General features: G+C 45.2%; 1 protein-coding gene across 7 annotated transcripts in view; it reads left to right on the forward strand.

Moving 5' to 3' along the window:
- LOC101953340 (collagen alpha-1(XXVII) chain) overlaps positions 1-20336 on the forward strand; it is a 258835-nt gene that overhangs the window by 125006 nt on the left and 113493 nt on the right. For all 7 annotated transcript variants that reach the window (XM_065572707.1, XM_065572704.1, XM_065572703.1 and 4 more), the window contains 4 exons: positions 2651-2704; positions 8539-8583; positions 16892-16945; positions 17398-17442. In XM_065572707.1, coding sequence (XP_065428779.1) covers positions 2651-2704; positions 8539-8583; positions 16892-16945; positions 17398-17442 — 198 coding nt within the window. The remainder of the gene's footprint in view (positions 1-2650; positions 2705-8538; positions 8584-16891; positions 16946-17397; positions 17443-20336) is intronic.

The following is a 20336-nucleotide window of genomic DNA, read 5'->3' on the forward strand; positions in this document are numbered from 1 at the left end:
AGGAAGAAATTTCCCTTCTGTAGGCTAGTGTTGCAATAGATTCATTAAGGATAGGCGTGTGACTTCCTCAGGAACATATGATATTGGAAACAGGATGCTGGGGATGTCACATCTCTCTCTATAAGATATTTCCTACTAAAGGAACATGAGAATTGCTGTACTCTTAAATTCAATGTTTGAGCCTCCAGGATACAGCAATTCTGATTTTATCTCTAGCAGGCAGAATTACCCCCATTGAAATAAATGTACCATATTGGCTTTTAAAGAAACTACAGGAAAAAGAATTTCAGGTCTGATCCTGTAGGAGCTGATCTCCTCAGCTGCATTAAGGTTAGTGAGAGTCAAGGGCCCTCAGCACCTGACAGGATCAACCCTAAGTAAATGATCTTCCGTGCAATTTCTTACCTTAGAGGGAGGGAATTACAAATACAAAGGCCTATGCACCACTCAAATCTTCAAAATAGGCCACAAGTGTTTAGGCCTTGTGCTTACGCTCTGCTCAGGGGTGAACAACGCCCTGAAAGCTGAGTCATGAAAGGGGAGACGCGCCTGTTCTTTCCACTCTGGCTATTGTTCCTCTCCCACCACCTCTCTTCAGTTTCTGGCCTAGGGAGAGAAGGGCCAGGTTCCAACCTTTACAGTCTCCAGCTTCCTTCTCCCCTGCCTTATTGCCACTGAGCTTCCGTGGTGAGATTTGCACGACTCCAGATGGGATCGCTGAGTCTGAGTGATCGCTGTGCACCGTGCGCTTCCTGGGCCAGACCTGCAGAGAAGCTCAGTTGCCATCTCAAACATGACAGGGCCCAAGTTCTTCTGAATAGTTCAAGCCAAGGAGGGTCAGTCAGGCTCCAGTTGGCACTGCCACAGGCTGTCACTTTCTTTTCCTGCAGTCAAACATCACTCGAAAGGTGCAGAATTCTTTCCTGCCTTCTGTAAATACCAATGAAATCTCTTTCCGGACTGACCCTTTCCATTGAAAGCCACACTGATTGGTATAAGTCCAGGGAGCCCCTACATCAGCCCTAAAGGGAAGCTGCTTTTGGGACTCTCGGCTGATCCAAAGAGCTTGTAGAAGCAATGATCAGAAAAATCCAAATCTCACTGTATTTTAAAGGAAAACCACCCCTGTCTTGGGGGTATAACGTTGGACTTTTTCTGCTCTGTCCAGCCTTCTGAAAGCTCAAGCCTTTCTGGCCATGCTGTATGCAGTCAGTATTGCTGGGGGGAAATGTCTTTGACCAAACTTTGTATTCCCTGAGCTACCAACTAGCCGGTGGGTGAGCTCTCTCAGGGTATGTCTACGCTACAGCTGATAACATGCTTCCCAGCGCAGAGACAGACGGACGAGCTAGCTCTGGTTGAGCAAGCAGTGTAGCTGCTCGAGCGAAACATAGCATTGTAGTGGGGGTAGCATGAGCGGCAGCTTGGGTAAACTGCCAAAATACACACCCAGAGGGTCTGGGTGGGGGTGTACTCATGTAGCTAACGAAGCTGGCACTTGTGCTACCTCGCCACGGTTAGAACACCAGCTTGAACAGAGGTAGCCTGTCTACCCGCGCAGGGAAGCATGCTCCCAGCTACAGTGTGAACGTTCCCTCAGTGTCACGGGCAGCATCGGATCCCCCAACTTCTGTTCGTTACCCTCATTATTACTTCACATCTACATGGAATTACAGGATCTTCAGGGTGTTTCTTCTTTGACATACACAGCCCACTTTGCAGAGCTCTAGAAATGTTAATGGGACTGGCAGCTTCTGGCTTTCTGGTTTAATACCCTCTTTTTCCTCTCTCTGCCTATATTCCAGTAAAGACTTCCGCTATAAGCAGCAAAGGTTCTCTGTTTAGATTGCTGTGACCTAATTTTAAAACCGAATGAAAGCTGGCATTCGGTGCCTGACTCTGACTTTCTGTAGCACTGCTGTTGCTTCTCCACAACCTGTCAGCAACCTCTACAAGAGGCAAAAGTGTTGATTTCCCCCCACACATACATATCTTCTGTCCTCACTGGAGCCTCCAATGCCTTGTCTTAGCTGTGATTTTCGTCTGTTCCTGATAAAGGGTGTTAGCAATGGATGCAGCTGATCCAGTATTAGATATGGTTTTAGCTGCAAGAATATACAAGGGCAAACCACGGTCAACCACTGTGCGGGTTTCAACCATGATTTATGAATTGGTTTGTCCTTGGCTATCCCATTGCTGACCCCTATTGCATTCCCATTGCTGACACCTGGGTGTTTTTCACAGTATAGTCAAGGCTAAAGACTTCTCTGTTTTCTCCTCTGATTTCTACCTCTTGGGACTCTTACTGCTGAATGTATGGCTCATGGTTGAGTGGTGCAAAGCATGCTGCAGATGTGGTCTATCTCTTTAGCACCTCCTGCTGGCCTCTGGACAGACTCAATCCTTGTTCTTAGCCACATGGCCGTGTAGTGTTCCTCCAGTACGTTGGTGGCGTTGGGAGGCTTTTTAATCATAATCTTTAATTCAAGCACCACAAGTGGCAGTCTGTTTGTGCTCAGACCTGCTTTGTAACCTGCTGGCTTTCAAAACACCGCGCTGAGCAAAACAGGAGTAGCATTAAGTTGTCTGTTTTCTTTTCTCAGTATGTGCCAATAACCAACATTTGTTTGTATTTGCCTCCCAATCTCAGGGTTTTCCTGGCGATTTTGGTGAACGAGGACCTCCAGGCATAGATGGGAACCCAGTAAGTTGCAAAGTCTTCAGCAGACCTTCTGCTTCTCTCTTGCTGCTCCATTTTACATCCTGTTGTACTATGCCGTGCTGGGTGCCTAGAATCTGAAGGAAGCTCTCTGCTGAAGCTGTCTTGAGAGTTCACAGGCAGCTGTCAGTCTGTTTGTTGTTTTAGATTTCTCTGAAAACCCCTCTTACATAAACTGCTAGTTCCAGTGTTTCAGTTAACAGGTCATTGTAGTGCCATCTGCATCCCATTTCCCTCTCTGCCCCCTCCATCGCTTCTCCTGCACCCCAGTCCTGTTGAGCACTTTCTTCCCATAGGGATATAATTGTAGGGAACTTAGCGTGGGTGTGAGGAATGATGTTACTCTTAACTGACTTGACGTGCAACTGTCAATATTATCCTCCATAACAGTTTGTGCTCTCTGGGCCTAGGGTGACCAGACAGCAAGTGTGAAAAATCGGGACGGGGGTGGGAGGTAATAGGAGCCTAGATAAGAAAAAGACCCAAAAATTGGGACTGTCCCTGTAAAAATTGGGACATCTGGTCACCCTATCTGGGCCTGATCCATAGCTCACTGAGTCAATAGAGAGACTCCCTTTGATCTTGGGATCAGGGCCTATGTAAGCATCATAGGGAAATTGGCCCCAAACTGGCAAGTGACATTTTGGCTTTTACAGCCACTCCTTGTTTCTCTCATTTTAAAATTCCAGGTTCCTCATTTGATCTGGTTTCACTTAGCCATTGCAGCTTGTAGGAACAGCTGGGGGGGTTCTGGAAGGCTGTATGTTTAACAGCAGAGATATGAAACAGGCAGTTGGTTTGCTAAACCGTTTCAGAGAACGGTACATGCCCATTGTTATCTGTTCTGTCCTTAGAGTATCAGGGCAGGCATTTAGCAACACTGACTCTCCTAAGCTTGTACTATAAGTGCAAGTGGGTTGTTCTCCTGGCATCCTCCTTTCTATTCCATCTCATTTGCCTGATACTGGTAAATGAGCTAACACGCTGCCACATGTCTCCGGCCATCAGATCATTAATAAATGTGTGTCCAGAGTACTTGGAGGAAGCTCTAAGATCCTCTCTCGTTTAAAGTGAATTTTAAATACCGGTTCAAAGGTGCCAAATTGCTAGCTCTGGAGCGTCTATCTATGGACCAGATACTGCACAGGAAATGGCTTCACACCTCCCTACTCTTCTGCCCCAGCCATGACCGGGTGTAAGTGTCTCCAGACCATTCAGTTCTTGGTCTCTCCTATATTTTCAAATGACCCTTACTGGGTTTTTAAGAAGTGGACTTGTTCCACAGGAATTGGGCTGAGATCACCAATTCATTTCACATAGGCCACTGAACAACTGGATGTTGGTACCATTTAATCACTGTTTGAGCAGAGCAAAATAATTCATAAGAAATAACGTGTTCACCGCTTTTTTTCCTGCTCGCAAAATATTTCCTAGCAGATTGCAGACTTTCTCAAAAATATTAGTTATTCATGGATGTCTTTGCCAATTTTCCTCCCAATTAGTTTATGAACAGTTCTTGGCTGATCTTTGAAATACACACTACATTGGTTATTTACACAAGTCACTGGTATTGTTTCTGTTCCCTGATTGGATGATTTGTATAAGTAACCCTTAAAGCACACGTTTTGAAATTTCCATTCAGCATAAAATTCAGTTTCTGCAAGCATTTTCTGCTAGTCAGGCTTGATTGCTCCAGCTTTAATGCAAAGTGAAAACATAAGAGTCCTGAACGCAGTTGATTCAATGTTTTTGATTCCTAAAAAATATTCTTGCCGTTTTTTTCCCCACTGTTCAGTGAGCTCTAGCAACTCCTACATGGGTTAGGTTTGAATCAATGACCTAGCAATGAAAGGCTTTATAGATATTGCCAATCCCTTAAGACAACCAGTCCTTTAGGATGGTCTGAGCTCCTGATTTATGATCAGAGAGATGTTCTCTTTTCCAAGAACAGACTTTTAAATTTCCAAGACATCGAAGGCCCATTCTGAAGATGTGTTTAAAGGCAGCTGAATGCCAGCTCCCAAAGTATTAGAGAGATCCTAGGGAAGTAAATGTCCTCTCCATTTAATTCACCCAGAAGGATCGCTCTGCTTTCATCTTATCAACGGCTTTTAAATATTAATGTGCTTCAGAGATTTCAGAATGAAAACAGAATGTTTTGGCTCATTTGAAGGGAGGTTCACGAGGTCACGAGCAGAGTCACAGACACAGAAAAATTCCAGAAAGTCTGCTTGTGGAACACACACATACGCCACGTTCGCTAGGTGAAATATGTGGCTAAATCGCAGGCAGGCAGGCAGCCATGGGTCCTGAGCTGCCCCTTCCTGTGTCTGATCCATTGAGCCGCATCAGCATCTGTACCGTACTGTACTGTTCCTTCCTCTGCTGCTGCATGGGGATGGCTGACGCTGTCTGCGTCTCATCCTCTTTCCATTCGTCTCATAGTGTGAAAGGAGTTAGGCTACCGCAAGTCTCCTCCTGCCAGCTTCCCGAGAACTGTTGAGCCATCACATTCCATATCCCCCACTCCCCTGATCTCTGGCCATTTAAATTAGTTGTAAAATCATAGGAACTGGACATGGGAAACAATGATTAGCTCACCTCATCTATCTCCTGACCCAGGGATAGAGTCAAGCACCACCGGAGAGCATGGAGTCTGATTTCCAGGCTATGCACTCCTCTCTCATAAGCAGGAGATAATGATAAATCTGGGGAACTGATACTGGTCAAGCTATTGTTGTGGATAACATAGCCAGAAAAGATAAAGGGTGATGAAGCCAGGGCATCGGTGAAACCTCTGCTTTCCTTTCCTAGGGCAGGGAAAGGCCGGCATGCGTGACTAACCCACCGCCCCTCACGGCGAAATACACTCCCTCTCCTTCCCAAGCAGGAAAACCTTGTGGTGTGTTTTGACAATTAGCATCAGGCTCACTCAGTCCATGGACACTAAAGAGCCCCTTCTCCTGAGGCATACTCGCTGTGGATAATATTGAGCATCTTTCCCCTTGTAGCTGAACAAGGCAAAAAGGGGCTATGACTACTGAACTTTGAAAGGAGACCTTATCCCAGAAGCTCCAATGATTCTGAAATCCCACCAAAGAGAACAAAGCTTTAGCAGATGTCCAAAGTATGCAGGAAAGGAATTTACCATGAAAACCAATTTTAGGGTGGTTGGGATTAGGAAACGTGTGTGTGTGTGTGTGTGTGTGTGTGTGTGTGTGTGTGTGTGTGTGTGTGTGTGTGTGTGTGTAAAAACAGTCCTTTTCTCCATTTTCCGTAAAATAAACATATTTCTTTCCTCAGAATAGATCAGTACACTTAAGCACGGTAGGTCCTTCTTTCAACAAAGTTCACTTTCTCCACCAAACAAGCTCACAGTAAGCAGAAAAGCAACTGGCACCTTGCAGTGTATTGGAAACCATTCAGGATTTTCTCTTAATTTTACAGTAAAAGGGAGTTTTACTGTATGGAACTAGATAAAAATGGCTTCCACTGTGTGCACATCATATCCTGGGTAATTCTGGCTACTTTCTTTGATAGCCTATCTAGAGTTGGTATATCTGATCCAACACAGATTATTTAAAAATTGCAATGGGGAAGGAATATATTACTATTTTGGTATGAGTAGCCCCTAGAGGCCTCAGCTGATATGGGGGATTATGCTAAAGTCTGTACATGTGCATAGTAAGACCTAAAGATTTACAGTCTAAATATTTGCTGTGGAATTGAAATGTTATCCCCATTTTCAGATGGAGAACTGAGGCACAGGGGGTTTAAGTATCTTGCCCAAAATTACAGAGGGCCAGATTTTCAAAGCTATTTATGCACCTAAAAGTCCAGGCAGGGAAGGGAATATCTTTTATTGGACTGACTTCTGTTGGTGAAAGAGACCAGCTTTCGAGTGCTACATGATCTCAATGGGAGTTAGGCACCTAGGTGCTGAGTGGGGTTTTTCAGAAGTGCCTGTCTGCTTCTTTAGGTGCCTAAATGCCTTTGAAAATCTGTCCCATGGCAACTGCATGGTGGAGCTGGGAATTGAGCCCATATTTCCTGAGCACCAGCCCAGTGCCTCAACCACAAACCTAGTCAGCATCTCTGGTTTGCTAAATGGTTGGCTCTGTTACTGAGAGTCCAGTAAGAGTAGGTGGCTCTTTCCGAGGTTACCTGCACACAGGGCATCCATAGTGGATGATAAACCATAGAGGGCACTGAGTGATTAGGGAATCCTGTTGTTTGGGCACAGTCACACCAAAATGCATAGTTTCCAATGAGCAGTTAACGATCAACCAGATCTTCTATAACAGTACCACCTCAAAAAGAACCAGGAGTGCTTGTGGGCACCCTAGAGACTAACATTTATTTGTTATGCTCAATTAAATTCCTTAGTCTCTAAGGTGCCACAAGTGTTCCTCATTCTTTTTGCTGATACGGACTAACACTGCTACCACTCTGAAATCTGTACCACCTCTGTGTGTGCCTGCATCTGCCTCTGAGGTGTGCTAGGGAGGGTGGCATCTCTTACAACAATGTTGGCATCTCAATTTATTGCTGATTACTTGCTCCCTCTGAATAGGCTGGATCTACTAGAGAATCCCATGTCCTAGGGCTCAGCCAGTGCTGCTTTTCACTGTGTTATTACAATTGCGTGTCCAGGAAGCGATAGCAGAATCCTGAAGGGATTCCTGCTAAAATGCTCGGGGTGCATGGCCAGCCTCCCCACGGAGAAGCTGCTGCAAGTAAAGCCCATTTCCTTTCTGGAAATGCAGGGGTCAGCAGCTGTACAAAGTGCAGGAAGAGGGGTTGAAAGGAGTCCCCTTCCTTCCCTGGCACCTCTAGGCAGAGGCTGCCACTACTGGACTGTCTCTAGAGGGACCCTAGCCCTGCCCTTTCAGTAGTCAGCAGTGTTGACCCCCCGCGTGCAATGGGAGGTGCTACATGCTGTGCTCAGTCCCACTCCTCTTCTCTTCTGTGGCCCCCCATACTTAGCCCTGCATGCCCAAGAGATCATGCTTCTTAGTAGCAACCCCCTCACTGGAGACAGCCCCAAAATGTCCCCAGATGTACTGACCACAGTTCTGTTCCACCTTTACTGGAAGTCCCCACATGCCATGCAACCCTATTTTCTTCCAGGTGGTCTCTTGTGACAGGTTTTGTTGCATGATTGTCCCCATTTTACAGAGGGGCAAACTGAGTCACAAGGGTGCCGTGACTTGCCTGATGTCACACAGGAAGCTGGTGACATAGTTGGGGAGGGAACCCAGATCTCCCGGCATGAGTCGTGCCTTCACACACTATTAGATGTCGCTGCCTGTAACCACTCACCTCCCTCCTTTCCACTGCTAAAGCAGCTGCTCCCATTTCTTTCCCACCAAGCTCTGCTCATCCCTTTTAACTCCCCTTCCCTCCTTCCTTTTCCCTGGCTGCCCTCCTCTCTGTCCAGTTCCCTTCCTCCCCGGTTTTCCTTTCCTTTCTCACCTGCAACCCCTTCCCTGTCCTCCCTTCACCTACCCCTCCCCCACCAAACACCCAGTGAAACGCTCCCTTTATCCTGCCTGTTCCTAGGAGGGGAAGCCAGTCTCAGCACATAACTGCGGGGACTGCAGGAGAACAACAAGTAGCCCTCTGTCTGAGGGGCTGCCCTCCTTCATTAACATGCTTTCTGAAGATGGAGGCTCTAGATTGCTCAGGCTGTTGGAATGGGGGGGAGGGTGCGAGGGGGAGGCTGGTCTTTTCCTTCAAGACCTTGAAACACTGAGCCATTTTTCAGCCTCTGTTTGTCTAAAAAGAGCCTGTAACCATGTTGGTCTCTTTCCTTTTAGGGAGAATTGGGAGCCCCCGGTCCTCCTGGAGTTCATGGACTCATTGTAAGTACGAAAACAAATGGAGCTTTGGCTACTGAGGGTTTTAACCCTTTCCAGGGCACTGCAATCGCACACCATTTTTCTTCCTCCTCCTCCTCTTGTGAGGGAGACTTGGGGGGGGGGGGGGTGACTCTTCTTTTTATGGGGGAGAGGAAGATAAAACTGGGGGGGGGGAGGCAAAGAGAGGAGGTGCCAAAGTGGGATGAGGAAGTGGAGGTGATGATTTCAGGTATGTAACTTTTTTAGGCACAAGAGAGCCCTTGAGAATTTAGTCCTGCGTGTCCTCTGTGATTTTCCCCTTTTGGTGACATTTACCAGTGTATTTCTTTAAAGATACGATCGTGCATTTATTCCCGGTCGGAGTCTGCTTTCTTTCTTAAAAACAGACCCTCTAACTAGCAATACCAGGAAACTAAATTGTTTGACCAAGGAAGGATGCATGGTTCCTGGACAGTGAAATTATTGCATGAAGGAGTACCCTGCCATCTTGATATGTGGGAATGTAACCACCTTCCCCTCACAAACACACACTCAAATCTGCCCTCTGTTACACCCTCATTGACTTTAGCAGGGCATGAGCTGGTTTAACAGAAGGTGGTATTTTACCCACAAGCCTTTGTGTGCTGAGATGAGCATATGCCCTACGTGCTCTCTCTGATCCGGGATTGACACTTTTCCTTTTACTTTTTTAGGGCTCTGTTTTTGTTTGGAGCCATTTCCCTCAATACACAAGAAGTGACCAGCTTTATTATTATTGTTAAGATAACATTCATTCGAAACAGTCTCCTCTTCACTGATGGCTAGCTGTGAAATCTGCTGTGCAGATTATGAACAGTTATGAAATATCTCCTCATGCCTTGGGGTAATCATTCATTGTATGACAGGAGCACACAGACGCCTCAACTGAGATGGGGCTGTATTATGCTGCACAATACACAGTAAGGGACAGTCCTTGTCCCAAAGAGCTTACAATCTAAATAGACCGTACAGACAGACAAAACATGGGAGAAAGACCGTGTAATTATCCCCATCTTACAGATAGGGAACTGCGGCACAAGGACGTACCCAGGGTCACAAAGGAACTGAACCCAGGTCTCCTGAGGCCCAGCCAGTACCATTAACCACAAGAAAGGAGGTTTTTTGGAAGTTATGAGAAACCAAAGGACATTACTGTCCGTGCCAACACAAATGATGGACTTCATCCTGGTCCTATGTGAGCCATCTTGATTGGCCTTGCTTCCAGTGCAGAAAGGCATTTCTTTCAAATACTGGCTTTGGGTTGCTAAGGTTGCAGCCTTCAGTTTGCTTCTCCCTTCCCTACTCCGTCCTCTCTCTTCCCAATTGTTCTTTGAGAAGATAAGATGTCTGGTGTATGAAGGACTTTTAGAATCGCACACCTCCCCTGCATTCCCACAAACTGGCTCTTCAGTTTTAAAACAACTGAGGGGCAGAGTCTGTCCAGTTGTGGATCAGAGAGAGAGGCATCACTTCTTAAGAGTTATTTGCTTCAAGACCAGTACCTTGAATGATGACATTTCTCCTTCCCAGAGAATCATTTTGTGCTCATGTTTTTAAAGGGCACCAGTTTCTTCATACAAATTTTCTCCTCCCATGACAAATACCTGCAATGTCTGGACAGCAAAGACGACCTCACATACTGTTTCTTCAAAATTTTCACCACTCCTGCCTCTTTGAGCGTCTTTAGCAAGAGCTTTGGTTGATGGAATCCATCTCCATGCTCTCAGGCAATCACAAAAGCTATATCCTTGACTTTCACTCATAGATGTTCCAAGCGCTCTCTTCAGATTGCATGGAGCTCCTCCAGATAAAAAAGGGGACCTGTACCACAGCGTAGGCCCATGTGAAATGGTCTGAATCAGCCAGTCCCGGAGTACCTTGTGACTGTGTGGAAGTCCACCGGGAGATTGTCTGAAGAAGTTCCCAGCATGGCAATGGAACAGCATGTGAGATAGTTCAGCAATGTGGCTGATAACTAGATCTCAAAAATTAGACAAACTAAAATCCCCCTAGGAGGCTTTCTTTCCAATCTGGAATTCGGACACAGCCTGTTCCTAGCACTCACTCATCTGCCAAAATAGCCCTGCATTGTGCCCTGGAGAGTGCAGGAAACTTACATGATGATAACTTGGCAGTGGAGCAGGTCAAAGCTGCGATCCCTATGTAAGCAGGAGCTGTGTTTAGGCTTGGCCATGTCACTGCCCCTTCACTAGCACCCGATTCCCTTAAAGCGTGCGCTCCCTCTGGCCAGGGTTGTTGAAATAATTGGGCCTGCTAATTTGCCCTAATTGTGAACTCAGTTGGGAGGAGTAAGTGAAAGTTCATGGAATGTCACAATAAACTCGGACAACAAATGTTGATGGGAAAAGGTGCAAAAGCGAGCTGGAAAGATTGAATTAGTCCAAACAAAATTACTGATCTAATTCAAGGACTGTGTTAAGATCATGGCTGGTAAATAAGAACCGTGTCAGACCAAGAATCAATGAAGCAAAATTGGTGTGTCAGAAATTAGGCTTGTTGATGGACAAAATAATGAGGGGATGGACTATTCCACCCATCACTCCCCTTTTTCTTGGAGTCCCCAGAAAGAGACTTTAGAAGGAAAAGCTGACTATTGTGCTGCTGTCTGATTGAAAGATGAGAGATTGGGAAGGAGAAGGCTTCACCTTTATGGCTGCCATCTCCTGGGATCCCGGGCTTTCTTCATCCTGACCCTGAAAGATGCCTTGACCAGGCCATAGAGAGGCAGCCAGATGACACGGCCACCTCCTCCAGCTCCTGCTAAGTCCCAGCCAACACCTTGGATGTGAGACTTTGTCCCTGTTCCCCTACCAACGCCCCATGAGTCCTTTTCCTTCCTCACCTTATTTCTTCTCTTTCCTGGCTAATAAGAGTCTGGCTCCGCTGGCCAAGACTGCGTATTTTGCAGCACTGCTGTGAGCCTATGACCTGAAAGGCAGCTAAATGAAATGCCCTAAAAAGCCTGAAAAGTTTGCCTGGTCTCGAAGAGGCTGATAAGACTGTGCGCTGGTCCTGTGCTTTTCCCAGCAGTGAGGTTGAGGTGAAAGTCAACACCATAGACAGAAGTGGAATTTTCTATCTTTGCTGTTCTCTTCTCTCCCCTTGTGTGTCTGTCTTTTGTTTTGTCTTCTGAGGAAGCAGGGATTGGACTTGAACAACAACCGCTCCAGCCCATTTCAACAAACTTTCCCCCGCAAAAGGACAGTTATTACCATCTTTGATACCATTTAAGAGATTGTCAAACAAGGGGGCTTTTCTGTCTTAAAAACTCTCCAGCTAAAAGGGAAAAGAACATGGGATGTTGTTACAAAGAAAACCTTATTTAATCATGTATATTTCAAATGCTTTAACTCTTTTTCCTTCTCTTTCTGTATCTTTAATAAAAGGTTATAAGGATTTTTAATGGTGAGTTTGCCATGGTACACGCAGGCTGAGGTCTCTTTATTCCGAACCCTGACCCTTGTTTAACACTGTTTAATGTTGGACAGTGACTGGGTTATGTTAACATCTTTGATTTGGGGGGGGCCTCTTTGTTCCATCTAAATTAATACAACAGGGTCTGTGACCTATCTGAGTTTGAACCGTGCATGTCACTTCTTTGCTTTGAAAGCAAATAGTTCCTACTTTAGGTTTCCAAAACCCCAGAAAGCGCGACCCACTCTACAAAGGCAAATCTAGGCAGTTTCCATTGGAAATATCAACACATTCACACTAGACAATGGTTAGGGATTGTTGTTCTAGCATCCAAGGAGGCTGCTACCATTCAGGCTTGGGAAGGTTCTGGGAAACGGGGGCTCCAAAGGGTGGGAGTTTGTCTGGGGGAGAAGTTCTCTCTTGCATGCATCTGTAGGCAGTGGAGAGCACTCTTGATGTCACAGTACTTGCAGAGGATGAGTTGCTTCAGCTCTGTATATAAAACATGAGGAGAGAAGTGAGTTTTTTCTTCACGCACTTTGTGCAAGGGAGCTTGTGCTAGACATGGTTCCAAGGGATTTGTAATAATCCTCCAGGAGGAGCTGGTTTGGAGAGTGGGTGGATTTAGGAGACCCTTAGTAAGGCTGACCTAGGAAGGGACCCCCATCCTCCTTCCACTCCACCTCATCCCCTGTCTCCTCCTTATCATCCCTCCATCCTCCCTGCCACACGGAGTAAGAAAGGGGGAGATGGTGGATCTTCTCTACCTCCAACTCCCCTCTCTTCTCAGCTGGTGGCAAGAGGCTCTTTTCATAGCGCAGGGTCAGCAGTCTGACTAGGCATGGCTAGAACAGCTTCCTTAAGGTGACATTAATTGTTGGGGTCATGCACTGCGTGTCTTGAAGCCCACATACCTGCACCCTGCCAAACTTCATGCAATAGTTTCCTCCTGTCCCAGTTCTGAATGCTCAGAGAACCATGGCCCCATTTTCCAGTGGCTTCCAAGCTCCCTGCAGGGGTTTTTTGCTTTGCTGTTGGAAGGCTGAAGAGCAGAATTAGTTGTAACTGGAGCCTCCTGCTTTCGTAATTAGCCGTGTGGGTGAGCGCTAAGTAAATGCGTTCCTACAAGAAGCCTTTATGCTGGAAGGTATGAAAAGGGGATCTGTTTCAATACAGCCTCAGCTCAGCACTCGCGGTGAGTCTGCAGCCACATGACCTCCTGTTATAGAAATATTCCTCCAGCAAAGGCTTCCCTGTTTATTTACACATTACAGGAGAGCTTGGTGCACTGTATCACTGGCTCCCTTCATGGGGGAGAGAGCGATCCGAAGCCTGTTTGAATACAGACCTGTGAAAGCTTTTTTTTAATAACATGAACTCTAGCGTCTTTCCTAGCCTGACGCATTAGTGCCACAAGGGTAAAGAGTCCTCACCACAGCAGAATTTCCAGGCTGTTGGGGTATGCCTATCCCTGACTATTTTTTATCCTTCCCCATCTCCCAATCCTTCTCTCGCCCATCCACAGATGATAGAAATCAGAGCCGATAGCGCTCCAGCATCCTTGCAAGTTGCTTTCCTTGCTGGGTCCGTGATTGTTTCAATATCCTTTTTTAAAAGCCCCAGAAAGCTCCATTTGAGCCAGAGAAACAACATCAAGCTCTTGAGGACTAAAATACTGTTTTTAAGTCTCTGTGGAGATGAGCCGCTCCAGCAAAAATAAACCAGCTTTGACGAGTGCTGAGAAAGATACCATAAGCCTGTTCCAAGGAACCAGCAGAGTTGTGGCTGTTTCCTCCTCAGAAAGGGAAGAGTGCAGTAGAACCTCAGAGTTACAAACTGACCAGTCAACCACACACCTCCTGTGGAACTGGAAGTACACAATCAGGCAGCAGCAGAGATGACGACAAAAAAAAAAAAAAGAAAGAAAAGAAAATACAGTACATGATTGTGTTAAAAATAAACTACTTAAAGGGAAAGCAGCATTTTTCTTCTGCATAGTAAAGTTCTAAAGCTGGATGAAGTCATTGTTCAGTTGTAAACTTTTAAAAAGAACAACCATAATGTTTTGTTCACAGTTACGAACACCTCGGGAATGTTTGTTTGTAACCCTGAGGTTCCACAGGAAAAAAGAGAAATGGAGTGTGAGTGAGCTTTCACCTCTTCATTTTGTATCCCAAATACTTATCTGCAGTGACCGAACTAGAGGTGGAAAATATCCCCTTGGAGTTAGTATTGCAGTGCTAGCCATATGGCTCTAGCTCTAAGTCAGTGCTCTGCAGAGAGCACCTGTGAAATCAGTTAATAGTACATGAGCTGGCGTGTTTACTAGACAACAGAGCAGACAAAGTATAATTAAAGTGTGTGTTCCATAGACCTCATTCATGTGGCTCCGGTAATGGTTTAGTGCAGTGGTTCTCAAACTTTAGTACCCTTTCACACAGCAAGCCTCTGAGTGCAACTGCCCCCCCCTTATAAATTAAAAACACTACTTTATATATTTAACATCATTATAAATGCTGGAGGCAAAGCGGGGCTTGGGGTGGAGGCTGACAGCTCGCGACCCCCCCATGTAATAACCTCATGACCTACAGTTTGAGAATCACTGGTTTAGTGCCACAGATAACGGAAGAGGAAAATCCATCACTGTTCAAGAACTAAAGAGAATGGGAGAAATTCTGACCCAGAAATCCGACTAAATATGAACCTGGTGCATCGTAGATGAGCTGTAAGATGTACCTCTATGCCCCAACCATTCCTAATGATTAAACTTTGGTTTCTTAGCAGACTTGTAAAGCTCTAGGGAGCAGCAGCCAGGGGTGCATGGTGCTACGTCTCAACTTAAGCCCTGTAACTTGCCCACTTAGGATACCAATGAGTGCCAAATAAATGCTTGTAATAATATGATAGAAAATAGCAGCTCTGGGAATGTGCCTTTATACTAGCACTAAAAAAATGCCTCCTCAGCAGAATGTTAGCATAAATTAAAGTTCTGAATTAACCCAGCCATTTCTCCTCTGGAGTTTAAATGGCTTGCAAAATGCTGAAAACTCCTTTTTAAAACAATGCCAAAGACAGACTTGTAAATAACCCTCAATCCAGGATTCAAATACAAAGATGTTATTGAATTAAAAAATGAACAGATTGTTTCAACTTCTGAGGGAGCATTAGGGATTCAGATAGATTGATATCCCCAAGGAGGGCTCAGGTTTGAAATGTTGGATGTGACAGGAATCAGAGGACCACTTTCTAACTTAACAGGAGCCAGCCATTGTCTTCTCCGCTCTGGGTAGCTCATGCTCTTGAATGTCAGCTCCATGTGTATTGCATAGCGGGATATGATGCTTCATGCACTGTGGGAGAGGGCCCTGGATGTGGAAATCTTCTTCAGTGAATTGCACCATTCTCTCCACCGCTGGATTTGAAGAACTTTTGGCGTAGGAGTTCATTTAGAACTTCTGGGATTTCTTCTGAAAAGGACTTTTCACTGCAGATGTGGATCCATCTATAACTGTTCTTTAATCCTGATGGACAGAGGGATGGAGGGAAATGTATCAATTCACCAGGGTTCATGATACAACCTCAGTGGTGTTTAAAGCACCAGCCACAGTGAATGGTTGAAAATGTAGCAAGCGAGCTGTACAAAGACAGCTAAATGAGCCAGACCACCCTTGCCAAGATCTCACTAGGTATCCAATAAACTGGAATCTAATGAAGTTAGGCACCCAACTCCCTTTCAGTTTCAAACTTCCTTAGGCTCTTTTTACAATCCCAGCATAGGAGTCTGCTAAGAGAGCCCAGGGGCTAACAATTTAAGAATAAAGAAACAACAGAAATAAAAATGCAGCAGAGTATTGGTCTGTTACCTTTGACTGTTTCAGTGCAGCAGTGCTGTTATGGAAGTACTTTTTAAACTGTTAAACAGATTATGTAGCAAGCTTTACCGGAGACGGTACAAAAGTAATTGGGTCAAATTTCAGACCTGCTTCGTTGGAGTGGCCCCTGCTTCAACCAGGTCTAGATTTGATTCTTAGACTTGAATGTAGATCCAAGAATCCGCTGAATTTAATCCATAGCTTTCCTAACTTCATATTGTTACCATTTCACTTTTAGTCTCCTACCCCCTCCCCACCCTCGGCAGCACATATTTTAGATTCTGTATGTGAAGAACTTTCTTGGTGTATATTCCTTAGCTGTTAATCCCATATTGAGTTTTGGAAGTTAGGTGGTATTCCACCTACTTAATTTCACTGTGTAGATTTCAACGGGATATATTTCTATACATAGTCTATATTTCTTATTTTAGGGCCTGTCCGTATTCCCATTGAAGCGCATGAACGTCCATGGGAGCAGGACTGGAACATTCCTTTTTTCTTTTGGTGTTGTGCATTGTTGAACTTTAACAATTCTCCACCAAGTTGGCTGCATTTCAGTAGTGGATGAAGTGATCCCTGCAGAGCGCTTCTGTCTCAGTTAGTTACATTTACAAAGTGCTTTGGTGTCCTTCATTCTGAATTAAAAATGTGATGTGGGTAGAAGTTGCTCTTCTTTCTTCAGTATTCTATAAGGCATATACTTGCTATTTCTATACTTAGCAGCTATCTATACACTGATTATAAATCTCTTGACTAACAGGATCCTGCTTCCGTTGAAGTCAATGGCAAAACTTCCATTAACTTTAAGGAGAACAGAATGTGGCTCTTAAGTTTTCAAACAGCAAGAAAATCCTCTGTGTATGTTACTCATCCCAGTGAACTGGTGAATAGGGTTAGGGGCCCTGGCAGGAGGGTTTTCATGCCATATATCAGGATCCATCAGCTACACACCTAATACATTTGATTTATTGTGTTTCTCTTACCAGGGAGATATGGGCGCGCTCGGACCAATAGGTTATCCAGGACCAAAGGGACTTAAGGTAAGAGAGTAACTGAGCCTTGTGCTCTCTTATCTATCCAAACCAGGAACGACTCTGCCTGAAGCTTGTTCAGTTCATTGTTTGGGTGAAAGTGGTCGTCTTTACGAGGAGAAGGTTGGGCAGTAATATTTGTCCACTGGCCAGTAAAGGATGGTAGACAGAACATCACTCTGGCAGTCTGCAGCAGGTGTGGATTGCTGGGGAATGCGAGGAGCATTTTCTCTGTGCAACTCCAGACCACGAGGGGTAATTGGCAGTAAATCCGATGATTCACCTCAGAGGCTGTATGGGGAGAGACCTGGTGCAGAACCTGTGGCCCAGGCCAGATGACCCTGGATGCCATGCTTTTTGGTCTATGGTCCCATTAGCCCTGTCAGTGACTAAGACCTGATTCAAGTCTTCAGGATACAGTAGCAGTGCTCAAACTCAATCTGGGCTTCCTCTCTTTTCAGGGGCTGATGGGAAACCCTGGAGAACATGGACTGAAAGGTGATAAGGTGATCTGAATACTCCCTTATTGCACTGTGTTTTATTCTGCATGTGAAATCCCACTTGTAGCTTGTTTCGTATTCTGCACCACGTTATGTGCCCCATTCTCCTTCCTCTTCTGGCTGTCTACCAGAAATCCCATCCTCTTCATCATTTAGCATCTGTTCTCCTTTCTTGAGACTCCCATTTTTATTTTCCTTTCTTTTAAATAAGATGTCCACCCAGTCCCTGGCCTACAGAACTCTTCCCAAGGCATCACATGGGGTGGGAACATTGCTACAGTGTATATGATCTTACCCTTTTAGTTTTTCTGGTAACAAATATAGGCACAACTGTTAGGGTGGGGATTTGAGATCAGCATGAATCTTACTCTGATGACAAGAATCTCTGCTATAGAAAGCCCGTGGTATGAAAATTTATTTCCCTAAGAACTTCCACCTCATCTCAACACCACTTCCTTTAAAAAAGGGGGGGGGGGGGGGCGGGCGGAAAACCCCATTGGGTAATATTTCCCTTTTGGATGAGCTTTCTAGGCTAATCATGATTAGCTCCTCTGTCTTTACAATGATGCTATTGTGTTTGGGTTATATATAATGCATTGTATGACAATGTGGTTTTGTTATGTGTTTAGATCTTATCACTGGATTGGGGTAGAGGTAGGGCTTTATCAGCATTGTCGCCACTTTCATTTATTAGGGCATGTTTCAGGGTGTCTCGCAATATGACACAAACATGCAGGCCATGTTCTTTCTTCTCATGAGGAAGGTGATTGAGAGACCAGCACAGAAGCTGGATGAGACGTACCTACTGGAACCTCGATTAAAAAACAACATTAAGAGATGCAAAACCTCATGTAACTGCTCTTATTTCAGGTTAAGATTGGTTTATATCAAGTTAGTTTGCTGATGAGGAAGAATCGATTTAAACTAAATTGATACAAGCCACTTTGAAGTGGAAATAAGGGGTGGGAGTTGCATGGTTTAACTAAATTGGCTTAAAATGCACCGTGAGTTAAACCAGGGCAAGTGTGTGTGTAGACCGGTCTAACGCCCATAAATGACAGCCTCCTGCAGATGCTTGGTTGTAGGGTTTGTTTCTTCCTTCAGAAGAGGGCAATGCAATAGGGTAATTAGCCTTATGACATTGACTGCTTGGGAGGATAGAGCAAAGGAGAAGTAATTGTATTGTCTTCCTCCTATTTTTGGAATGTGTTTTAATGGCAGTGTTGAATTCATTCACTTGCTGCTGTTTTTAAAGTGTGGTCTATCGGCACTAAACCATGTATAGGGAAGCCATGTCAAGGAGCCAGATGCCCTCGTGCTCTGCATTGTGCTAGCAGCTCACTGTAGCACTCCCATGTACCCAGGCTCAGTTTCTACTCTAAACCACCTCATGCCTCTGGGAGAGTGGGGGGGAGGGGGGACAACTTGGGACAAGGCATGTTTGGGCAGAAGGGAGACTTCCCTATAAGGGTGAGTCATGATCGCTATAAGCAGGAATCCTGACCCAGCACTAACTCCAAGGGCCCACAAACTCTCCCGTCAACGCAGCCTGCTCTCCCTGAAGAATTGGCTTGTCCTTAAGATGCTGAATCCCTTAAGAATTGGCCTCACAGGCAGTATCTTTATCCCCTTTTTACAAAGATGATCAGATCTGTCTATTTAACCCACTTTTATTCCCCCCCATTACCATAGTGTCTAAGCGCCTCACAGTCCTTAATGTATTTATCTTTACAACACCCCTGTGAAGTCAGAAAGTTCTAGGGGATTGGATCTGGCTCTCCTGTGCCCCAGTCTAGTGCCCCGGCCCCTACCCATTGTTCTTTCATTGCTACCTGCCATCCTGCTTTCAGCCTCTCTCTCTCTTTCTTTCTCAGCAAGGTTGGAAGGACCCAGAGTTTTCTCTCCCTTCTCTGACCACTTCTCCCACTACATCCTCCTCTGACTGGGCACGCTTCCTGCCTGGCTTTCATTAAGGCCCTTTCCCACTCCAAGAATGACAAATGATCTAGCTCAAGCCTTCTCTATCCTTAATGAGTTGACTTTTCATTTCAATATCCTGGGGCACTGTCAGAAAAACAGACCAACCCAGCGATGATATCACAAATGGGAGAAAGCTTCCAGACGACTTGGGTGCATCCTTTCCAACAGTCTCACAGCCAAAGCCCTGGGAAACACAAGGCCAAGTAAATAAAATCCATGTAGGCTTTGACAGCCTAGTTCTCTTTCACACAGGTGACCGCAGTCAGTTTTCATATTTTAGCTATAAAGCCTTTTACCCGAGAGGCCAAAATCTCAAAATATGCTGCACTCACTTGCACAGATACAAACGAGACATATCCGCTCAATAGTGAGATTGGGAAAGTTGGATTTTCTTTCGGCCTATGTTCTTCAGCTTTTTGGTTTTGTGATTTTTTTTGGCATCAGGGTGCAGTCAGTTGGCCTGTTTCTAATACTTAAACTTAGCTTTTCTAAGTGATCAGTAACCTGCTGTATTCATTTGGTCTCATGCTTCTTTATCTTAGTGCATCTTTTGGTCATATTGATCATTCTATTTTTATGTTGTGCACCATGAGCAAGAAACAGGTGTCTTCTTTCCTATCTTGCTGTATTATGTTTTTTTATTATTCGTATTCTAGTAGCACATAGAGACCCTGTCTGATACTGGACCTGGTTGTGCTAGCGTTGTATATACACACACAGTAAGAGACAGTCCCTGCCTGCAAAGAGCTTACAAAGAGTCTAAATAGACAAGACCGACAAAGGAAGGATTGTCATCTTCATTTTTCATGTGGGGAACTGAAGCACAGAGAGATGCCCAAGGTCACCCAGGAAGTCTCTGGCAAAGACAGGAATTGACCCCAACTCTCGAGTCCCAGTCTATTGCCTTAGCAGCAAGACAT

Source organism: Chrysemys picta, chromosome 18, assembly GCF_011386835.1.
Source record: "Chrysemys picta bellii isolate R12L10 chromosome 18, ASM1138683v2, whole genome shotgun sequence".
In the NCBI taxonomy this organism is placed as follows: Eukaryota; Metazoa; Chordata; order Testudines; family Emydidae; genus Chrysemys; species Chrysemys picta.